This window comes from Thermobia domestica, chromosome 11 (genome assembly GCF_964235325.1).
Source record: "Thermobia domestica chromosome 11, izTheDome1.hap1.1, whole genome shotgun sequence".
Taxonomy (NCBI): domain Eukaryota; kingdom Metazoa; phylum Arthropoda; class Insecta; order Zygentoma; family Lepismatidae; genus Thermobia; species Thermobia domestica.
The window spans coordinates 99235051-99258845 of record NC_137464.1 but is presented as its reverse complement, the minus strand read 5'-3'; the positions used below and the strand labels follow the sequence as shown (position 1 = coordinate 99258845).

At 35.1% G+C, this 23795-nt stretch overlaps 2 protein-coding genes across 8 annotated transcripts in view; one reads left to right on the top strand and one right to left on the bottom strand.

The window, feature by feature from the left end:
• LOC145664307 (solute carrier family 25 member 45-like) overlaps positions 1-23795 on the top strand; it is an 88269-nt gene that overhangs the window by 39760 nt on the left and 24714 nt on the right. For all 6 annotated transcript variants that reach the window (XM_081730852.1, XM_081730855.1, XM_081730856.1 and 3 more), the window contains exon 5: positions 3711-3954. In XM_081730852.1, the coding sequence (XP_081586978.1) occupies positions 3711-3954 (244 nt within the window). The remainder of the gene's footprint in view (positions 1-3710; positions 3955-23795) is intronic.
• On the bottom strand, positions 13737-23485 carry LOC145664309 (uncharacterized). Of its 2 annotated transcripts, XM_081730858.1 has the most exons (5): positions 21817-23479; positions 19534-19874; positions 18103-18309; positions 15861-16019; positions 13737-14798 (listed from the first exon to the last, which is right to left on the bottom strand). In XM_081730858.1, the coding sequence occupies exons 2-4, from the start codon at positions 19633-19635 to the stop codon at positions 15933-15935; spliced, it is 396 nt and encodes a 131-aa protein (XP_081586984.1). In that variant the 5' UTR covers positions 19636-19874; positions 21817-23479; the 3' UTR covers positions 13737-14798; positions 15861-15932. The 2 variants fall into 2 exon arrangements, 1 of the variants encoding a protein (XP_081586984.1); XR_014127353.1 differs by lacking the exon at positions 19534-19874 and having other exon boundaries at positions 21817-23485.

The window sequence follows — 23795 nt, the reverse complement described above, 5'->3', positions numbered from 1 at the left end:
CTTCGGCGGAACTTGTTGCCCAGCAGGCGGATGTTTTGGCACGTTGAGAGTTCTGTGTGGTAACGTTTGCGAAAATGTTCCTATACCTCAGCAAAGGGAAGTCCATGGATTCTCCAAGTTACGACAGCTATTCATTGCTGTGCAGTCAACATATTTAACACTACCTGCAAGTGAGAGAATGAAATAAGCATTGATCGAAAAATGCACAAGCGTCCTAGAGGTTGATCGAAAAATACACAACAAGGGTTAGCAAACTGCCTTGACATACAGGGCAGTCATGTCAAGGTGCATTGATTTCATTACTTATGGTGTATTGTATAGTCTGGAAGCAGACGTAATTTCGTAGAATTTTGAATGAAGGAAGTGTATGAATGGTGAAAATGTGTTAGCAAGAAGGCATACAATAGTGTACTTGTGGCAGATGGCTTTTCAGAATTTGTGATTGTATGACGTCATAAATTTAAAATGGCTATCATGAAAGACATCACCTCAATTTTTCGTCTATAACTATTTTCTGAGTAGTTATATCAAAAAACTGTAAAGACCTTCTTTGTTCATAATGAAAAGGAGAAGCAAAATTGTCCTTATACCTTTCTTATTATCTCTTGCCATGTTGCGGGTATGTTCATACATAAGTTTGACATATAAGCGCCGATTTTCATGATTTTCTTTTTGTTTGAAAGGGTATACTTCTCTAGTGGCCCATGTAGAAATAAATTTTTATTAGGATCTTTGGAGCAAGATTATGAAACTTTGTGCGGATGACATAATGTTAACCAAATTAATCTCAGAGTACACTATAATATGAGATAAATTTAAGGAGGATGATGGTTAATACTCGGGTGTACTAATGCCCTAATTAACCGACTTCGGTGTTTGTATGTTCACCCACAACCTCAACATAGGTGTATACCAGTTTTAATGATTCTCTTTTTAGTTTGAACTTTGAAATAGTATGCTTTCGCGGTAATTCTATGTAAATTTCATTGGAATCTATTGATAATCTTTTCAGCTAAACCATGGAAGCCTTCAATAGCTGGCAGTGTTAATACTGTATATATGTTCACGTATAGCTCCGGAACGCATACATAGAAAAAAAGAATGTATGTGGCGTACGTAAAAACGTAGATTATATGCGTAAATCCTGTAGTTTTTGGACTTAACGTACGCCTATGTAACATACTGCAGCAAATGCATAACTAAAAACGTATGTTTGATAATACTTTCCGTATAAGTGTTTCATTTATACGTACTTTCCGTATGAAACAAAAGAACTGTACATATAGGCAGTAAGGATCTCACATACAGATGGACGTATATAACATATAGCCGATGTAACATACGTACACATATATAATATACAGAAGACTGCTAGATGTCAGACATCCTGAAGCGGCATTATGTAACAGCTAAGTGGGAAAAAAGCAGTACGTATGCTTTATATTAATAACATATGCTCCGTACGGATTTCCGCAGTAAATCTATGGATTCCGTATATTTGTACAATATATATCTGTCCGGATAACGGATTTTCCTGAGTGTAGACTAATCAAAATAAATTCATCCACGTTTCGAAGGTTCATACATTATACACCGTGTATGAAGTATGCTCTATCTTTATTATTGAAGTAATGAAAAAAAATGAAAAATTAAGGTAACCGAAAAGAAAAAGCGCGTTTTCAAAAAGCAGAAAATAAAGACTTTTTAAACAAAATTATTAACCGACTCTTAAAAATATTAAAAGCAGAAAACTTTTTTTTTTTTTCACAAAAATCTATCTGCGCGCTATGAAATACGTGAATTATAGGCCTAAACTTTCACATGGTATTAACACTAACAGTTGTTGAGTAGTTTCATGGTTTGGCCCGAAAGACTATCATCAGATTCTGATAAAATTTTTATATGGAACCAGCGAGAAAGTATACTGTTTGAAACTAAAAATAATCTTCAAAATCTGTGCACCTATGTTGAAGTAATGCGTGAATATACATACGATGCAAACAGTTAATTATGGTATTAACACTGTCAGCCGTTGTGGGCTTTCATGGTATAGCTCCGAAGACTATTATCATTCCTAAATGGAATTCATATGAAATCGCTGCGAATGCTCTTTGAATAAAAAGTAAATAATCAAAATTGGTGCATTTATGTTGAAGTTAAGTGTTATCATACACACAATCATAGTATTAATACTGTCAGTTGTCGTGAAGTACCATACTCTGTCTCCAGAAAAGTATCATTACATACCCATGATATTTATATGAAAACACCGGGGAATTAGCTTCTAAACAATAACAAAAACACTAAAATCGGTGCACTTATATGGAAATTATGTGAGAACATATACATATTAAATTCGATTAATTACAATTTTCATATCGTACCCGCTGAGGAGTTTTACTGACTATATCCAAAACCTATCATTAGATCTACGTGGAAACCTCGGAGAAATATATAGGGTATTCCAAAATGATCTTTTCAACTTTGATCGCTTGTAAGTCAGAAATGAGGATAGATAGAAAAATGCGGCTTGATGGACTGATTTGTTTGGGATCATGAGAAATGCCTGTTGCACTCGTTACATATCTGCTTCACTCATGCTCGAACGTCCATAACTTGTTCTCTTCATCTCGGGGTTCTCCCGTTTCCTCCCGCTTTCTTCATTCCACCATTTCATTCATTTCTCATTATCACCGCGTCGTTTATCCTAGCCGGCATAAGAGTAGGACGTAAAACTTAAAGATTTCATTTCATTTCATTTCGTTCTTTTCATGACAATTCCGGTTTCTTTGAACCTCGTGCACCACTGCCGGACAGTCGAACGTGATGGGGGTGTGCGTCTGTAATATGTCCGGAAGTTCCGCTGGATCTAGGTGGCAGATTTGGCCTCTATCCACCACGGTGCCGTCTTCTGGAGGGTGACCATTTTCGTCAATGACTCACCTTCAAAGACACACAAGAAAAGTATTTGTGTGAACATTATGCCGCAAACCGTATCTTTGTATCGATCCCTATGTCTGTCTTATTAGCGATCAAAGTTCGAAAGATTATTTTGGTTCCAAATCACAGGTGCTCAATACAAATCCCTTGGAATATCTTGGGTAGTCAAATTCGCCTCAAGCTTTTGGGATTATTTCTTGATCCACTGCTTCCACGGTTGCTGTTACGCGTTACCACAATTCAATTACTGTAGTTGGAGGGAGAAGTACATAAACGGAGTTTTTTTTAAAATATATAAACCTCGGAGTCTTTGATTGTCAACGAAATTCATGATGAATAGTTGTTACACACTTACGCTTTGCGAAGTGTAGAGCGCAAAAGGTTTCTGCTGTGCAGCCACCATCCTGACAAAGTCTGAAGCGACTGACTTGTGAATTAAGCACAGTACTGCAACCGGTGACCGTGTGAATTGCTTCTTTTTGACGGTTGATTGTTGGTTGAAAACGGATTAAAAGCTGTAACGTTACGATTGTTTGAAATGGAATGATTCTTTTTGAAACACCCCGTACTTTATTGCCAACACTTTGCCATTAGTGTTAAACTTCTTTCATTCAAGATCCCATGGACTAGAATGTTGTGCCTGTGCTCTGCATTTGTCATATCCATAACGGGGTTTAACCCAAAAATATATCGTTATTCTTGGGGCATCCTGTATAAATTTTTCCATGTTTACTATGTATTTAAAACTTTTTTTAAAATTATTATTTCAGGTAAAAGGATTTTTCAAAGGCATGTCATTTCCACTATTATCAGCAGGCCTAGTGAATTCGGTATTCTTTGGAGTATATGGAGGAACCTACAGAGCCCTAATGGATCATCGAGAAGAGAGAACAGGTCATCGACCTCTTATTTCATACACGGATGTAGCTGTTGCGGGGTGTGCAGCTGGAGCTGTTCAATGTATTTTCGCTGGTCCTATTGAGTTAGTCAAAATTCAGCTTCAAACCAATACAGGTAAGAATTACGATTTAATGTTCTCTGTGTGTTCTGAAAAAGAGAAGGTCATTTTATATTTATTGTAATGAATTCGGTTCCTAAGTATCAGCAAGCGTGTACACACTCGAGAAATTATTGCATGTAATTCGAAAGCAGTGGGGAAATTATTTGGAGACCGGGATCCCTAGTCTCCCTGCCCCCCCTTCTCAATAGTGGGTGCTACTAAAAAGAGTATTGAAAAACATAGTGCTGTTTGATTAATACTTTTTGACATAAAACATACAAAACTACATGTTTTTAATGCAATGACAAATATGGAAATAGTCTAACAGTACCAATCTTAGAGTTGGCCACTAGAAAAAAATAGTTTAATATAATAATGAGTCTAGAGTGTAATATTCATTATTAAACTACACTGCAATTTCTTAACTTGATATTTATCTATATACAGTATTTTTTCTTTTCCATTGAGAAGAATTTTCACTTTACTTAAATGAAGTAATACAATGATCATTTTAGACCACACATAACCAAGAATTCCGCTCCTTGAGCTCCCGTTCGTTAGACAATTTGCTTAGGTAACCTGTCTGACCCAGTGTGAGAAGGAAGGCATTCTGACAAGGTATATACATTCGCGAACTATCCAGTACGGGATTCGTGTAAAATTCAAGTGCAAAGACTCTGAAGCCCAATGTGTATTGTACTAATTTTAGCGGCCCATACCGGTAACTTGCATATTTATGGGCCTTCATATATCCGGAATTCAATTATACTGCTATAATGCTCGGACACAAAATTGTCTTTATTTTCTTTAGAAGTAACTGGACATGAATGTGGCACATGCAAAACAAATTGAATCTAGTACTGCTTCTCTGGCAAATGTTACCCCACCCCGGCCGCCGTTTTGGATCCGCCATATTGGATTCAACTTTCGGTTTTTCAAATGGGAATAAATGCAAGTGATACATGAAGTTCATGTACACGGAGTTCATTAAGTTCATTTTCTCGGAACTTTATTGGTGTAGTGAATTTTACCGTTTGGAAGGTATTGCATGTTAAATCCCCCATGTACTTCGCGAATAGACATTGCAGAGTAACATCAGTTAGCTTACGTTTTTGATGTTGACAAACCAAAACAGTTTCTAACAGGAAAAATATTGTAGGTATAAACAAACTATTTACAACATTGATATCATAATCTTATTACATTACTGTGATGGTTATTACTTCCATGTTTTACTATTACAACGAATTATAGTATTAGGGTCGAAATGCCTCATGTAAATCCAAATACGACCAGATTTGGATGAAGACCTACCATTTCCGTATTGACGTCTATGTGTCTGTATGTACATAAATTCAGAGAATATTTTGTCAACGATAAATCACGTAAAAAAATACATATATATACATGGGGCCCTGCACAACTTTCTATTTAGTTCAATATTCCTGAAGTGCCTGACATTTCACATGCAATACCTTGAAAACGGTATAAGCTACGATAAAACTGACTACACCAATGAATTTCCGACAAAATTGTGCATGAACTTGATGTATCACTTGCATCTATTTCCATTTGAAAAACCGAAAAGTTGAAAAAAAAATGAAATCAAATCTTTGAGTTTTACGTCCCACCAGTGAACGACACCAAAGGGGGGCAAGGGGGGCGAGCGCCCCCCTAGTAGCTACTTCTGCCATCTGACTGCCACCTAGACTGCCCCCCCCAGACTCCTACAATCTTTAAACATTCTACATGCAGTATTTTATATCAGTATCATAACCAATCTCATTGTCAAATTGTAGTCTACTTTCCATGCATTTACCATGTGGCAGTTTAATCCTCAAGCTTTCTTCTTTGAGCGTCTGGGTATGCACGCATATTTCTGTTTTCTAATTTAGGGCCTTTTGATGTAAATTTTAGTTATACTTCTTTCTTATGATTTTTAATTATTGTGCCTAGCGAGCAATATTAGATTTGGTCGACTTGTTTTCTTCTCATTGGATCAACTTCGATTGGAAACAAAAGAAAGGTAAAACCAGTTACGTAACTTGTTTGTATTTATCCAGGTTTGAAGTTTTCAGTTTTATATTTTGTTTTGTTTAAAACTTCTTTTTTCTGAAACATTATTATTGGCTTCCAATATTCAGAGGATGTGCTTATAACAGCTTAGTTTGCAACTACCAGGGCTTAATTTTTTGAAGGAGATAAAAAGAGTTGTGTTTTCCCTTCCTGCAAATGATAATAATAAATTTATGGAATGAAATTGATTCCCAATAAAACGTATTGTCAGAGTGCTGATCTTTAGTTAGTAATTGGTTTATACTAGTGCTCCTTTACTTATTTGTTTCAAAGTACTGACGTGACGTCTACCATATTGACTAGGAACTGCTGAAAAATTCGTAGCCCAACCCAGGAGTGCACGTGGATTGGTGAAGTTTTACTTCTTCTTCTCTTCCCCCGAGAGTCAATATACTACCTTGTACAGTGCTCCAGCTTTGCAGAAAAGTTAAAAAAAAAATCTGAAGATTTCCTCGCACCACTGTTCGTAGCACTACCCCTATCACATCTAAAATGGCGTCCTTTCAAGTATTATTTAAGTTTGGGAAATAAGTACACGTAATAGTTAGACGGAGCTAAATCTGCGGAATAAGAATGATGATCTAGACATTGAAATCCTAGATTATGCAATGTCAGTTATGTTCGCAGGGGCTTGATGGACAGGTGTATTCTCCTGAAGGAACAGAATTCCTTTCTTTTCATTTTCCGCAGCGTTGAACTTTGAATTTTTCTTTCAGTTTAGTAAGTAATGTAGAGATTCTGGATTAAATATCTGACCATTGAGGAGGTAGTCTACCACTCCATACTTATACCAGAAGAATGTTCCAAACAGTTTCTCACTCTACTTCTGTGTCTTGAACTTCTTGGGGCGATGGAGAAATGAGTGCTACTACTCCATTGACTGTTGTTCCGATTCAGGATCATAGTGGTACAACCATATTTCATCTATGGTTACTATTCGTGAGCGAAATTGATCAGCATTACGGTCAAATTGGAAGAAGACTTCTCTTAATGCCGTCACTCTTTTATTCTCCTGACAGATATTTTGGGAACCCATTATGTCGAGAACTTGCGCATACCCAAGCCATTCTGAATTATGCTACCGACGAGTTTCAAAGAAATGCCCAGAATCTCTGACACAAGTTTTGCTGAGAAGGTAAAAACTGAGAAAGCGGGGTGCAGCGAGACCTCAGACTATAATAAATATATCGTGAGTTTACTATACACTTTAAAAACTATATAAATAATAGCTTAAATTATTTTTGTCACTCAAAAACTGGGGTGGCTTAGGCCCTCCGACCCCGGGCTATATCCACCACTGGCTGAAATGCTGCAATTTTCAAGAATAATGTCACAAATTGCATCCATTATTCCAGGAATAGTCATTGCTTTTAATCATCCTGGATGTAAAGCTTGCTGAGAAATTGCTACGTTTATACTAAGCCACTTACTTCTTCTGCACTATATATAACGGAGGAGAGTCCCGTGGTGTTTCACTGATTTCCTAATTAATTTACTTCGGTGACTTTCCTTGGTGGAACAAAAATGTTATAGCAGTAAGGATCTGGATGTTCGTGAAATTATCTGTTTGGGCACACATAATCACTTCAGAGGCCTGAGAACCAATAAGAATTTCATTATTAATATGAAAATTTATATTTGTACATACAGAGATATGTTTTTCTAAACTACGGTTTCATTTTTCTACCTAGTACCTACACTCCTTCTGGATTGGACTACGATATTTTCAGCAGCTCCTCGTAAATTCTCTCTCGCTATATATATATATATATATATATATATATATATATATATATATATATATATATATAGAGAGAGAGAGAGAGAGAGAGAGACGTAGCATATAAACGAATGTGTTACTTGTAGCATACGCGAAAGTAATTCAATTTATGTTTAGGCTTCAAAAGTTTCATTGAAAAATATTTCATGTGCAGACGTTACTTATTTGTTAGTTACAAATTTTACTTGAAATAAGTTTAATTTATAATCATATAGGTCTAATATAAAAACAACAACGAAATACACAATGTAATGTAAAATAAGTCAAACGTAATAAATATGTCATTTTTGGTATGGCAAATAGCCGCCCCCCCGAAAATGTATCTGCCCCTCCTTTGCCCCCTAAGAACTTAAAGCTGGCGTCATCACTGCGTCCCACGCTTATGCCGGTTAGGCTAAAGGAGACGGTGACGATGAGAAATGAATGAAAATGAAATGAAATAAAATCTTTGAGTTTACGTCCCACGGTTATGCCGGTTAGGCTAAAGGAGACGGTGATGAGTAATGAATGAAACGGTGGAATGAAGAAAGTGAGAGGAAACGGGTGAACCCCGTGAAAACCCACGCACACGGTGTTTGTCCACCACAAAGTTCTATTGGCGGGACGAAACTAAATCCAAAAGGGCGGCCGGCGTGGATAAAATTTGTTAGAGAAGCAGTACTAGATCTAGTTTGTTTTGCATATGCCCACATTCATGTCCAGTTATATCTGTGTAAAAGCAATGTGTGTCCGAACGTTATGGTAGTGTATGATTGAATTCAGGATGTATGAAAGCCCACAAATAATGGGGGTAAAATTGATAGGATTGTCACACAATCACTAAAACGTTAGTCATCAAACCAGGGGTAAAAGTGGATCTGAAAAGGTAAGGGGACGACTGACATCACGGCGTCTTCCGTGCCTATCTTTGTCCATTGCATTTTTTTTTTTTTTTTTTTAGAAAGTGGGGAGACGCCACGGATATTTTCTGGAAGCAAAGAAACGCTGTCCCCCGCGTTCCCCCTCACTTTTACCTCTGCATCCAACTCAATTTCATTCAAACTGTCTTCAGAAGATTACACTTTATTTAATTATATTACTTAATTTTTAACTCATTATTATTATTTGCAGCCGAAAATAATATTATAGGATATTTAATATAGTAGACATCCTTAAATTGTCCAAACAACTTTAAAATCTATCGGCATTATTCAATTTATCATACCAACAAATATAATAAGTTTGAGACCCTCCTCGATGACCTAATAGCTAGTATTCATAGCTGAGTGATTTGTGGTGTTCAGTTCCAGAATCCAAGACGCAATTTATCTTGGGTTTCAGGTCTACTGAAGAGCTTGGACAGTTTTTAGCTGTTTTTCAGTATTTCTAATTTCTGCATTTGTCCCTGTTGTTTGTGTATTATACAAGTTTATGGTAATAAAGAAAGTTCGTGCGGTTTTCGAGAACAGTTACTCTTGTTGCGTTAGTGTGGTCAAATTGATGCGTCGCGTTTGATGCTTCCGTTTCTAAACGAACAAAAATGAAAAGAAGTGGTAAATGTATAGTACATGTCTATGTCTTTGATGAAGGAAGTTCTGAGTTCAATTCCCGGTCAGAGAGCATCGAAAGCCATACAGTGGTTCAGGCCCTTTAACTGTAGGCCTTGTCCTAAATCAGGGATGCAAATAAGCGCTTGCCCGAGGCGAGTGATTCATCGGTGCGGGCGAGTATTTAATATAATAGCGAAGGTAAGTAAATGATTTCTATTGCGGGATGTGGGCTAGTAGTTTTTTTCTTGGGCGAGTAAAACTTTGTTGCTTATTTGCAACTTTGTCCTAAATAGTCTTAACTTCTGACAAGACTTTAATACAAAGTATAATAATAATGATAATAATAATAATAACAATTATCGTATGATGAAGGAGCTACTCTAAATCAGACCACTATCGGATGTAGCAGGAATTAGAGGTGCTAATGCCTACTTAGCTCGAAGGAAGATTGAAACAAAAATAAATAAAATTACTTTTCTTAAAAATGTTTATACGCAATCTAACTAACTTTGGGAAACCAGTAAAATTATAATAAAGGAAGATATTCAAATGAGAATAGGTTTCTCTTCTCATCCCAATCATTACTTGAAAAAAAAATGTTTATCTCAAGTAAAATGCTAATCTCGAACGAAATACATAATTCCATGCAGAATATGTATTTACAAGCCCCTCTACATCTCCTTGAGTAACCTACTGTTGCTATAAAGTAACTATTTCTACAGATTAGTGTTTATATAATTGAAGCGTTTGGAGGATAAAGGTGTTATGTTACAATTTTTTGAAACGTTGCATTCTGGCGGTTCATGCACGTGTTATATGTTACTCATGCTACGTAACACATTATTTAGTGAGTCCTCATCTGGGTGCAGATATTTAGAAACGACAAAGGCGGTATGTTGACGGACAAAGTTATGAAAGTCAATTTTTCCGTCATATTCAATTTGTTACATAACACCTTTATCCTCCAAACGCTTCAATTCCAGTTTAAACTTGAAATTATACTGGGCTATTTCAATTGCAAAGAATAACTTTCGTGGAAGTGAAGTATTTCAGGCTTTCTCTACTAGAGGACACTACATGCAGGCACGTAGCCAAGGGGTGGGTCCGGGGGGTCCGGACTCCCCCTTCGAGACCAGAAATAAAAAAAATAAGGAAGGATAAAACAAAAAGAAACGAGAAATAGGAAGAGTCAGCGTTAAAAATAAAAAGCTAAAAATAAAAATAATTTTCATCATCGCTTCTCTGTAGTATTAAACATGTTATTTCAGAAACGGTTTTCAACTGCTCCTTAACTTGTAATTTGGAACAGACAGTATTTGACGGATATTAAAAACAAAAAGTTATGTGGAAAAAAGTTCCGTTAACATTTGATTCAATAGAGAAAGGAGCGCAAGTATTGTAAAATATTTTACAAGACATAATTAGATACGTACTTCTTTAAAAATAGTTGAGGTCATACTGAAAGGAAAATTGTTATATTTGGATGAACAGAAGAAGGAACGTAGATATTGTAAAATCTTTTAAAATCTTTTTAATATTCTTTTATTCGACACTTCTTTATAGTTTGTTACTAAAATACTTACTATCATGTCCTCATTTTATTGTCCTAACAAATAGTGATCAAGCCCCTTGTGTGATAACCACAATATTTCATATCACACTCCCCCCCATTACGAAATCCTGACTAAACGAACCAATATATGTTACCAGTAAAATAGTTTAGAATAATCGAACTCTGGTGTGGATAACCACAGTATTTCATATCTCGGACCGCCCCCCCCCCCTATTACGAAATCCTGGCTACGTGCCTGCTACATGACACATGCATGTCAATCGCATACCAATCATACAATGTCATTCTATTGAAATGAAATGAAATCTTCAAGTTTTACATTCTACGGTTATGCCAGCTAGGCTAAAGGAGACGTTGATGATTTGAAATGAGTGAAAGGGTAGAATGAAGAAAGAGGAAGGAAACAAAAAAACCCCGAGAAAACCTACGCTCACGATGTTTGTTCACCACGATGTTTTGAGCCTGGATCGAACTAACCTCATGCACCAGGGGCGAACGCTCTACCACTGTGCCACCGCGGTCCCTAAGACATTCTATTATTTTCTACAGTCTCTTTTTCTCTTTTTTCTCGCCTGCAAATTCTACAATAGTAAATTATATTCTGTCGTCGTATATTAATTTGAACAAGTAAGAAAAATCAATATAGAAATATATATATTTTTAAACGAACAGGGAATTCATGAATTATGTACGTAAGTGTCAAACATACAGCACAGCACAGGCAAGAATAATCTAACATATATACACTGAAAAAAAAGTTTGGTCAAATTGACCAAAAAATAGGTGCTGGTTACCAAATCATTTGGTCACGATTTGTTTGGTTGCAGGAACCTATTATTTGGTTACCAGTACCAAATATGCATTTGGTAATTTTGACCAAATAATGACCAAACAAGTAGAATTTGGTTGGGAATACCAAAAATTTGGTTAAAATGAACGAAATTTGGTTCTTGGAACCAAATAATTTGGTTGCAAATACTAAAGCCGTATTTAGTGAATTTGACCAAACCATTTGGTAGCAATTACCAAATACTGTTGCTATAGGTACTAAACTGAAAATAATACGAGGGTTATCACAAAATTCATGCGAATTTTTTTCTAACGAAAATGGTAACAAAGCAAGAAATTCTTAAACGTGCAAATGGAAAGTTAGTACATATGTAAATATTACGTATAGGTTGGATAGAAATACACATCCCATAATACGAACAATTATTTTTACTTTGTTTTCTCTAGTGCTATATTCTGATGGAGATGTGTATGTTTACACAATACCTTACATGTAACGTTTACATATGTGCTAGCCTTACATTTGGATATTTCAGAAGTTTTTGATGCGTGACCATTTTCGTAAGAAAGGAAAAAAAAAAGTTGCCATGACTTTTGCGGTAACCCACATATAAAGTTGGAAGTTATTGCTTCTAGTTATTAAGAACTTCTTCAAAAATAAGATTTACATATACACTTTGAAGCAACATACGAAATATGTACACGAATGCATGTAAATTTAAAATTCTATGTATATGTACACAAAGTTTCAAATCAGTTTTCTGAGGAAAATAAAACTATTTAATATATAAAGAATTTACACACAACATTTTTCTACAAAATCATTTTACTGTAAATAATAATAGTAAAAAGAAACAGCAACTGAGTCATACAGGCTTCAAAATTAAACAATGATATTAACATCTGTTAAAGTACTGAAAGTAAGATTTTTAGATCAAATGCAAAACTTCAAGAAAAAACGTAAAGAACTTAAAGCAAACTTATGTTGTAATTTTACTCCCAGTAAACAACATTGAAGATTTTTCAAATAAATTAGAAACTAGTTACTGAAAAACTTCGCATACGTATTTAAAATGTTAATGCAAGAAAAAAGTTTATCTACGACTTTGGTCGGATATACATATTTACGTGACTGGGGCCAATTTAAGATAATCAGTAGAAATGTTCGCAGGAGCGGCTACAATGAATAAAAAAACCGGGAAACGTCGCACACGTGTTCAGAATCTCACTATAAGTAAAGAGTTTATTTGCGACTTCGGTTGGAAAAGCCTAATTACAGAAATGAGGCCAATTTAAGGTAAGTAGAACATACTTACTTTTCCGTAATCAAACGTTTCGGATCAAATTTAAACAACCCTCTCGTATCGAGGTACTCAACCGTATCCAAAGTTCCTCGATTGTTTTATTCAATGTAGTATCCTACGATCAATTTAAATAATTACATCAATATATTGATAAATTGAGAAAACAATCAATTTTGTCACACCAGACCCTTTGTAGGCACGAAATCAAAGATATACAAAGACTGAAAAACATATAACTGAACCTGAATTCCAACCTGGAACCTCCCGCTTACCATTCAGATGCGCTACCACTGCACCATTCAGTCCGCTACCAGAACAGCCATACACTCTTCCACCTTGTGGAACAGCATCGTTATAAAGAGTGAAAGAATGTATTGTTGTTACTGAGAGCGGACTGGGTAGCACATCTTCATGGCAAGACGAAGATCCCGGGTTCGAGCCACGGCTCAGACGCATTTTTTCACTCTTGTATGTCTTTAATTATCTTAAATTGGTTCCATCTGCATAATTAGGCGCTTCCGACCAAAGTTGCAAATAAACTTTGTTTTCTTAACATTTTTTATACTGAGGTCCTGAACACATATTCGAGGCTTGACGGTTTATTCCTAGAATAGCATGCATGTACATGAATACATGTACATTTTCATGAAGTTCTAATACATGTACACACATATATGAACAAAGTTATAGATCAACTTTTGGAGAAAAATAGAACGAATTTAGGATATAAAGCATGTACATACAATACTTTTCTACACAAGAATTTTATTATAACTGAGTATAGCAACTGAGTCATACAGACTTCAAAATTAAACAAAAATATTAAATTCAAAATTAAACAATGATATTAACATTTATCAACTGCTGACTGAAAATAAAATAGCATTTTAGGCCAAATATAAATCTTTTCAAAATTACATAACGAAACTAACTGTTTACTGAAGATAAAGTAACATTTTTAGGCCAAATATAAATCTATTCAAAATTAAACAATGATAGTAACATGTATCAACCGGTTAGTGAAAATAAAATAACATTTTTAGGCCAAATATAAATCTTTATAACAAAGAAGGTAAAAAACTGCGAGAAAAGTTATAATTTTACTCCCAGCAAACAGCATTCAAGATCTTTCAAATAAATTATAAACTATTCTTAACTGAGCTAGACAACGTGCTCAAGGGTGTGGACATATGTTTTAAAACTTTTTTGTGTTTAACGCAGAATACCCTAAGGAAGGGGAACATCTTTGGCTTCTTCTGCAAAAAGCGGTATATGACATAAGTAGTCATCACGATAAACAGACGATACATTATTGTTGGATATGATTGTTCTTTTTTTTTTTAACTGATATGAAATATCTGTAAACAATAGTGGTCGAAACAGATACAACTACTGATATTTTATGCTTGCTTGAATCACGTTTCTCTAAACAAATGTTATTTCAGTACCATGCGTTATACGTAATTGAATGAATTATATGTAATTGTTTGTAACAATGCCTGTTTGTTCAATTTACAAATCAAATTTTATGCTAGTAGCAACACTTATCCTTCATTTAAAGCTCAAACACAGAATATCCTCCAATGGAGTCTTTAGATGTATTGATGAAGGTTGTTTTCGCGAATTTCAAGGGGCCAAATCACTTAGAGTTCATTTTCGGAGGAAACACAAAAATCTATATTGCAGACGAAAGTTATTTAACTAGCTGTATGTTAAGCAGCTCCTTATTCCGTAATTGCCAACAACGAACACTCAACGAATGTTGCAGGTCTCTCGTTTCCATGAAAGGTTGAACATCACCCATTACCTGTTGGAATCAGAGAGAGGTTAACTGGTCACGTTACATACTTAAATAATTTTTTTTACATATAAGAACAAAGACACTTCTGCTTCCTCAATAGTCTGAAAGCATTATTTATTGCACATTTACAATGACATATGCATTTTGAGCCTATAAATATATGTTATTTTGAAGCTAAAAAATTGGTAAGTAATACTAATACTGCAAATGTTTTGAAAGCTATTAAATGCTTTAAAAGCTGCAAAGGTTTTCAAAAGCTATTTATATCTGACTGCAAAAACGATACGTTCAAAAAAGGACAGAAGCTACTAAATTACGAAAACTCGACAGCTTGCCCTCAAATAGACATAATAACTTCCTCACTAGCATTTACCAACAGAGAATATAGAACAGATCACATTTATCCTCAGTAAGTGATTTTGGTTATTAAAATGAAATGAAATTTTTGAGTTTTATGCCCCACGGTTATGCCGGCTAGGCTTAAGGAGACTGTGATGAGAAATGAATGAAATGGTGTAATGAAGAAAGTGGGAGGAAACTGGAGAACCCCGAGGAAACCCACGCACACGGTGTTTGTTCACCACAAAGTTCACTTGGTGGGAGCAAGGTTAGAACCCGGGACTTCATGCACTAGAGGTGAACGGTCTATCACTGAGCCACTGAGGCCACTATTTTGGTTATTATTAAATAAATGTATCGAATTCGTATTTGTTCATACGTAATGAAACGTCGTAGCTCAGCTTCACACTCCGAAAACAGGGTTCTTGGCGTAACCTTAATTTTCTTTCCAACGTATGTCTTTGAAGAGTGTGCGTGTGTGTGTGTGGGGGGGAGAATTATTGGCGGGAACAGTTTTATACTACTTTGAAAGGCACAAGTGACTTTAGTTTACGCTACAATCCTATGTATACAACCAATGTATAACTATTAATATGATCATTACAACATACTTGTTGCAATAAAACTGGATTCAGATAGAAAAATCTACTTCATTCGTACAAGTAATTACAATTTCAAGTTAATGAAACAGAAATAAAGGAAGAATAAAAAACATAAAAATAATATTACCTTCTGTAACACTTTCTGTGTCTAACAGACTTAAAAGTTCGACTGCTGAAGCGTCATGTAGCCGTTTCTTCCTTAGTTTTTCCAATTTTTTACGACAGAATCCCATTTCACGAACAAGGATGTATGATCAGGATATAAGTCTTTGTTATCTTGATCAATCTGGAAATGGAATTCCATTGTATTAAAACATTTACATTGATAACATTATATCATTAATTGTTACATAAACTCAGTGATGACTTCCACGAACATGTGTTCCTTACCATTTGTTATTTGCATTTACGACTTCTGCATTTTTAGTTTCTCACCTATCCACCAGCTACGCACACATTTATAATACGTTTGCAAACTTATATGTTATAAATACAATAAGTGCAAAAACCACGCACGAATCTGTGCTAAATGGCCAAAACAAACGAAGTTTGTATCTATTCCGATTCGAAGCAGGGCACAATTTGAGGGATCGCTCGTGATTTTGTCCGCGAAAGCAGGCACATTAGCGATGGTGGTGTGTGCATAAGAAAAGACCATTGTTTAAAATATCACCCTCCTGTTTTGCGGTGCAATTTCTCAAAATACATTCGTTATACATGTAAGTAATCTGTGATTATAGAAACAGCGTTAAAATGTATTGTTCATAATTATGCAATTATAATGCAAAACTAGCTTCTAGTGATCACCTACTACAGATTGGTACGTATTTTTTTGTACTAATTTGTTCATCACTCCAGCAGATGGTTCTACCGAATTTTTACGCTTTTTTTTTTTTTTTTTTTTTTTTTTTTTTTTTTTTTTACATTTTCAGGTTAGATTAGAGCTTTCTTTTACCAGAGCATGCACTAAATGAAGAGCTCCATTACTTTAGGATGGCTCAGTAACGTATAAATAAAGTGTGGACGTATAGCATAAAAACTACTGTGTATAAAACACAAACCAAGTTATGTTAGGTGGCCAGTAAAAAGCACGAATGCTATCTAACCGAGTTAGAGTAGGAGCGCAGTAGGGTGGCCCGAGGGTTTGCGTCCATAGGGAGAGGCGCGTCAGCGACGGGTATACACATAAACGAGGACAGTGGAATAACACACTTACACATACTATAATTTCTTTATAACTAATAATTAACTTCAATATGCTGTGATAGATGGTAATTACTTATATTCACACTTTCATTCCTTCATGAAAAATATTTCACGTCGTTTTTTACCTATAAATTTTCTATTTGGTAGAACTGCCTGCTGAAGTGAACCATTAATTTGCTTACACGTATACCTACCATAGCAAATTTGCCTGTTCACTACGGACGCACCTCGAATATAGCCCAGCAGCTTCACCTTGGCGTAAACCGTAATAGGTTCAAAAATAGCTTGTAATGAGTAGCTTGCGAAGTTTGGTACGTGGTTTTGAGAGGTGTGGCTTTCACTATAGTAGCTAAGTTTCTATGTGTCTTATACAATTGTAAGCAATTGGTTGATAACACTCTAGGAATAACTGGATAAGTTTTACGCTGTTTGCATGGAATTTTGACAAGAAAATACTGTATTTATAGACATAACTATAAATGCTGAGCTAATTTTGTAAAAAAAAAAAAAAAAAAAAAAAAAAAAAACGCATAGTAGTTTATTTCTAGTGGGTTATCTATTGTAAAGCTACAGCATCGCAGGTTTTCTAGCTACATATCCTCCTTATTTCTTTTTGCTAGTTAACAGACTTTACCTGAAAATTAATAAGAACTGTATTCCTAAAACTTCAGAACATTTATTTCATTTTATTGATATACATTATATCAAGGAAAAAATAACGAAACCACGAGCTGGAAATTTCTCCGATCACGAGAATTGTAATTTCATTAGTGGAAAATACAAAAACATTATTGAATGTAAACAGACTGACTTGGATCAACGAAGTTTAAACCCCCAAATTCGGCCGTTCAAGCTAAAACCAAGTTCATCCACCATTTGACCGAGACATAACCTTGAACGTTGTTGGTGCAACAGACATTTTCACTGAACTTGGCTATGATCCTCGTTCAACAGTTGAACTTCGTTGGTGCACACGGCCGTAAAGTCAGCATATTTGCTTCCCCACCTTATTTGCTTCAATAGTTCTCCAAATTCTCGTCGAACTCATTCTCCCACAATAAAAGGTCGAAGTTATGCTATTCAAATGTCCATCAGTAACATAGATTGAAAGTTATGTGAATAAAGTGTCTATATAATAACTGAAACGTTAGTTATATGCATACCTGACATTCCGTTGGAAACAGCTCCTTTATCTGTAATGCCAAATGTTGAAATATTTCATTGCAAAGAGTTACATTCGTTTCCATAAAATGATCAATTAACATTGTAACTAACTGCTTCCTAGTGATAGCAGACAATTTGTTGTTTTGAAGATATTCATTGCAAACTTTTCTGCCTGTTAAGCTCTGTTTTAGAAAAGTCTCAAGATTCTGAGGAAAAAACAAACAGCATTATATGTACGATTACGTCATTCAAGATCACTTAATCGAATTCACTGAAATAGAATTTCAATTTTGCATTTCTGTATAAATTAATAGCTGATTAACTTCTGTTGAAGGATAACCATATTTAATAATACATAACTATATAAATAAATAAATGAATGAATAATAATTACGCCTAGAAATCAAACTGAGAATTTCTGCTTTTCAGGTATTCCTTACACAAATTATTGGTGATTGATATTCAAAGAAACACAATTTTGCTTAAAATATACAATGTCCCTTATTACATTTAAGTCTGTTTGTTCTATAAACTAAGGAAATTAACTTACGAGGAGCTCACAGCAGCATTGGTGTTTTCACTTCAAACATAATAAGCTCTGTGCAGCTCTAAAATTGCACTATTCTTATAGAACACACTTTTGAAATGACACCATTACTATATACGCGAATCTTTGGGTTTATTGTTTGACAAATACTAAAGTGTATCGACCTGGCGTGACAAGAAACGAAAGTTGGTATTTTAGTATGATCTATTTTTACTAACTCCAAGGAAATATAACTTTTATAGATAAACGCATTTAAAAAAAAGTTACAATTTTAAAGATCCTGCATATCGTGATATCATTTCGCTTAAATTGAAGTAACCGAAAATATAACTGAATACCAATCTCTGCGCCCTCCCAGCTACTCTAGTGGATAACGCATGTATCCTTGATGTATGTGGTCCTGAATTCAATTCCCGGTGAGAGCACAAAAAAAAATGCGATCGTTCACTTTCATTAATCACCTGTTTACCTTAGTCTAAACAGCATAACCGTGGGACGTTCCAAAAGCTCTTTCAATGTACCTGATGCTTTCCTGGTATCGTGATGCAAATAAATTTTCTCGGGATATCAGCCAGGTGATGTGTTCGTTGTGCAAAGTCTCGAGAACAAACATTGTTCTCATGATACTGACCCTGATGATGAGAACAACGTCTGTTCTCGAAACTTTGGACAACGAGCACATCATGTGATTGATATCCCGAGAAAAGTTACTTGCACTAACAAAGATGGAATAAATATAACGCAGGCTGTCACCAGATTAAAAGGTGAACGCCAACATCTTTTACATTTCGACTGGTAATGAATCATATTTGCACAGTTCATATTTGCAGCATAAGTATCACTGTATCAATTCATATTCAAGTGACTAAAGGAGAACACTTACAAAATCTGTCAGCTTGAAGAGCTTCGAACTCCGAGACTCTGTAGAGAAATTTGTCTCTCGTTTCAGCATCGTATCAGTTCCTCTTTTAGTAGGTGCTGGCATGGAACAACTGCTTTCTGTAGTTTCAGATCGAACTGACACTTAGTCATCTGGCATTGACACTGATGGTGAAGCAAATGAGAGAGAACCGTCATCTAGCACATCATAAATTTCAACTGTGTTTGTTTCTACAAATTCCATAAATTTTGCTCATAATTTTGCACATGTCCCTATTTTGGGAATTAACTGAGTAATTAGTTCATCAGTTAATGAATTAAATGCTGCTTCATCTATTTCCTGTTCTGAAATATAGATTGAAAGTTTATAATTAACCAGATATTTACTGAATATCAAAAAAGAATTATACACTGGTAAAAGCATTTAAGTTTTATTACACTACCAAGCGAAATTTGGTATGTTACGCGATCATGTGCCACACAAAGAGTATAGGAAGTTGCTCACCCCAGTTTTTTTTTTTGCCTTTACAGAAATGGGTGTATTTGGGCTAAGCTAAAGAGAAAAATGTTCATGGTAACTTCATACTTCAGCTTCATACTGTCAAAGTTACAAGGGTATAGAAGCAACAACAAGAATTTAAGAGCATTTTTAACTCATGCAAATCATTTTATAATTTGGTACATAACGGGTACCTATGGCTAACAATAAGTCTAATGCTAACCGATTGTTTTCAAAGACTAATGTACTTCTAACAAACAATGAAAGGTTCTATGCAGAAATCATAGCCTGTCTCCTCTCTCTCTCCTCTTTGCAATTTCTGACATTGGTCGTACACAAGCTAAATTTTACGTTTACAAGTGGAGCGTTATGACAAGTGCTATTGACACTCGTATCATTGCAATATCCCACCTCTTTTCATATCTTTACTTACGCGTATACCCGCCATCACTCACGTGCCTGCTCCCTGCGCTGCCGCTTCGGCCCACCATCTTTGCTTAGTCCTGACTGTTAGATAGCATTCGCGCTTTTTAGTGTCCACTTAGCACAGGTTACGTTTATGCACTGTATATTTATGACAATCAGAAAGTTTTATTTATACGCAAATCGTAAAAGAACTGTGATTTTTTCACAATTACTTCTGGTGGGGCCATCGATATTTACCTGTAATAAGTGAGATATTTTCATGTCGCCCAGCGTAAGTATTTCAGGGGTCAGTAAGAAGTAAATTAGTGAAAATTATATTTTTTTAAACAATTATTTCGAGTGTTGTACCGAAAGTAAAAATGCACGCTTTTATCAGCGTATTTCACGATAAATATGGATTTCAAAGGTAAGGATTCTATATTTGCGTTCCATGAAATGTTCTTTCAAAATTATGCTTTATATTTCGGATGACATTTAGTATCTCTCCCAAATCCATTGACGGCTCAGGACCCAGTACTGTGACTTAGAGTAAGCTGTTGTTAACTACCTCGTTTATGCGAATACCCACCGTCGCTGACGCGTTTGCTCTCTACGGACGCACATCGTTTCTAACTGTCGGGCCCCCGCTGCTACGCTTCTGTTCTGATTCTGTTCGATAGCATAAATGGTTTTCAGTGTCCATATAGCACAAGTTGGTTAGTGTTTTATGCGTAGTTTTTATGCTATACGTTCGCACTGTACTTATACTCATGACTACTTTACATTTACAAATAACGAATGGTAACCCCTACCATGTAAGTCAGAGTCAATACCAAGTGATCTGGAGGAGAAACTAAATAATAACCCATATTTCTTCCGTAAATTTTAGATTTTTGTTCATCTGTAAACTATAAATGCACCAATTTATTTTGCAAACTACTAGCGTTAGTGTCACTTTATTTACCCCTTTCCGGAAGTATCTAGTGGTAATAGAAATTACCCCAACTCTTGCCCCTGCAACTTTATACCCTGCTCTAGTGTCGTCAATGCCCCCTTTTCCATATGTAAGGGCGTAGGTTTTACTTAATAATGCCCGCTCCGGGTGGTAAACTCACTTTGAAACCAGAAATTATTCTCTGTTAATTCTATGAAAATTGATCAAAAATTCCCTAACCTTAAGCGAACCCGTACCTACAACTACCTTACTCTACTGTACCCTACCCTACTCTACACCTTTGAAAGCGGTTCTACATATCGATGCGCAGTTGGGGCGTGCATTGTAAAGTTTACCCAAGGCGTATTTGTTACGCCAAATTTACAGCCAATAGAATAAGTACATGTGAACTAACAGCAAAAGTAATATATACGAAAAAGTACACTTACCTTGAAACACGTCGATTAGCTGCGGTAAATTCCAGCTTCTTAATAAATTTATATCATGGATCCATTACGTCGTTGAAAAGTAACAATTACTTCTCACTTCACATCACTGTGACTTCGTTGAGAAAGTTGTATAGTGCACACTACACTCATTTACACACAGTTCTTTTACGGTGTCCCTTATGATTGTTGTTTTACATGTATTTTTATTTTTGCGATACACACTTTCGTAATCGAAATGTTTATCCAGAATGCAAATAAACACATGTGACCTTGTAAATAGACATTTTGGTCCGGAAAACCAAATAATTACCAAATCAGTTAAAATTTGGTTCGCATAACCAAATTAATCAACCAAATGTTCTGACCAAAAAATATAGTGTTCATGACCAAACACGTTAGGTCAAAATGACCAAATTTTGGTTAAATTAACCAAAAAAAGTGACCAAATGCTCTGACCAAACAAATTTGGTATTCCTGACCAAGCCCTTTTTTTCAGTGTAATAAGGATCATTTTACATGCATTTTATTCAATAACAAGAATTACAAGTACAAGAGGAGAACTGCGTAAACTATATTTTAATCAAAATGAACATACTGTAAAAGCAAAATGAACAAATTATGTTAATTACTTACTAAGTATAATTGAAGCTAATTGTTGCACTTCATTTCAAACCAAATAATTTGAATAGTTGAATGGTGTAAAACATTTGGATTTTCTATGACACGACCTAAACGTAATTTTCAATATATTATTCATAAACAAAACTAGTTTTTCTGCAGTACCTTATAAAGTGATTGCGACACATGTGTTGGTGCTTCATAATATTTAGATTTATCATATATACAAGACAAAATACAACAAACTATGTATGTATGTAATAACTTAAAATGTTAAAGTAAAGTATATCTAAATCAGGGATGCTCGCCCAAGAAAAAAGCTACTAGCCTACATCCCACAATGGAAATCATTTACTTACTTTCGGTATGATGTTAAATACTCGCCCGCACCAATGAACCAATCGCTCCGGGCGAGTGGTTATTTGCATCCCTGATCTAAATCCTTCGAAAATATATATCTGGGTGGAACTTTTACAACACACAATTGTAAACCCTTAAAATAATGACATACGTGTTTTGCGTTTTATCATATTCGCAGTCGTTTCACAGATACACGAGGTGCCAACGGATTTTATGACACTCTGTATATTCTGTAGTAGCTATCAGTAAAGTCGTCCACATTGTTGCAGATTATACTTTATGCAAACTACTACTTTATGACAAATTAATTAAAAACAATATTGCATTACTGCTTAGATAAGTATTCCGGATAGACCTACTATTTAGCTCGAGTTGAGTTTTTGAGTTTTTCGTCCTTATGCCTCAGGAGCAAATATAGTTACTTTAATTTCCTGTGAGAAATTTAGAAAATAAAAAGGTTCCCTCTCAATACCAACAGAAGTAGGAATTCTAATCAAGTTGAAGTTACAACGTTAGGAGAAAATGGTGAGTACATTTTTAAAAAGTATGTTCACATGGTTGTTGGTGCATTATTTGTTTTATTTTTCTGTTTTCTATATTATTGATATCTGAAATGTATTCTTCTGAAATTTTACATCCCTGGTAATACCTGTAGCTGAACGGATAAAATATTATAGTATTAGTGAAGTGGATTTATGTCGAGGATTGTTAAAGTGTTACATTACATTATATGCATTTGAATATTTCTTCCTATGGACTAATATTATTATTTTTTTTTTAGTTTTTAATTTTGAGATTTTTTTTTTTTGGCGGGGAATATCATCCTTAAGTATGTGGTACTTACTCTAAGCTCATATGGTTGAATCCAGTTAGGTCATTATCTTTCTAACACACTTGAAAATTAACAGTCAGAAATGTTTAATACTTTTCCTGTGTGTGGAATTCGCTTATTACGAATCGATAGTGACAAAATTATAACTGTGACTGATTATAATTTGGTA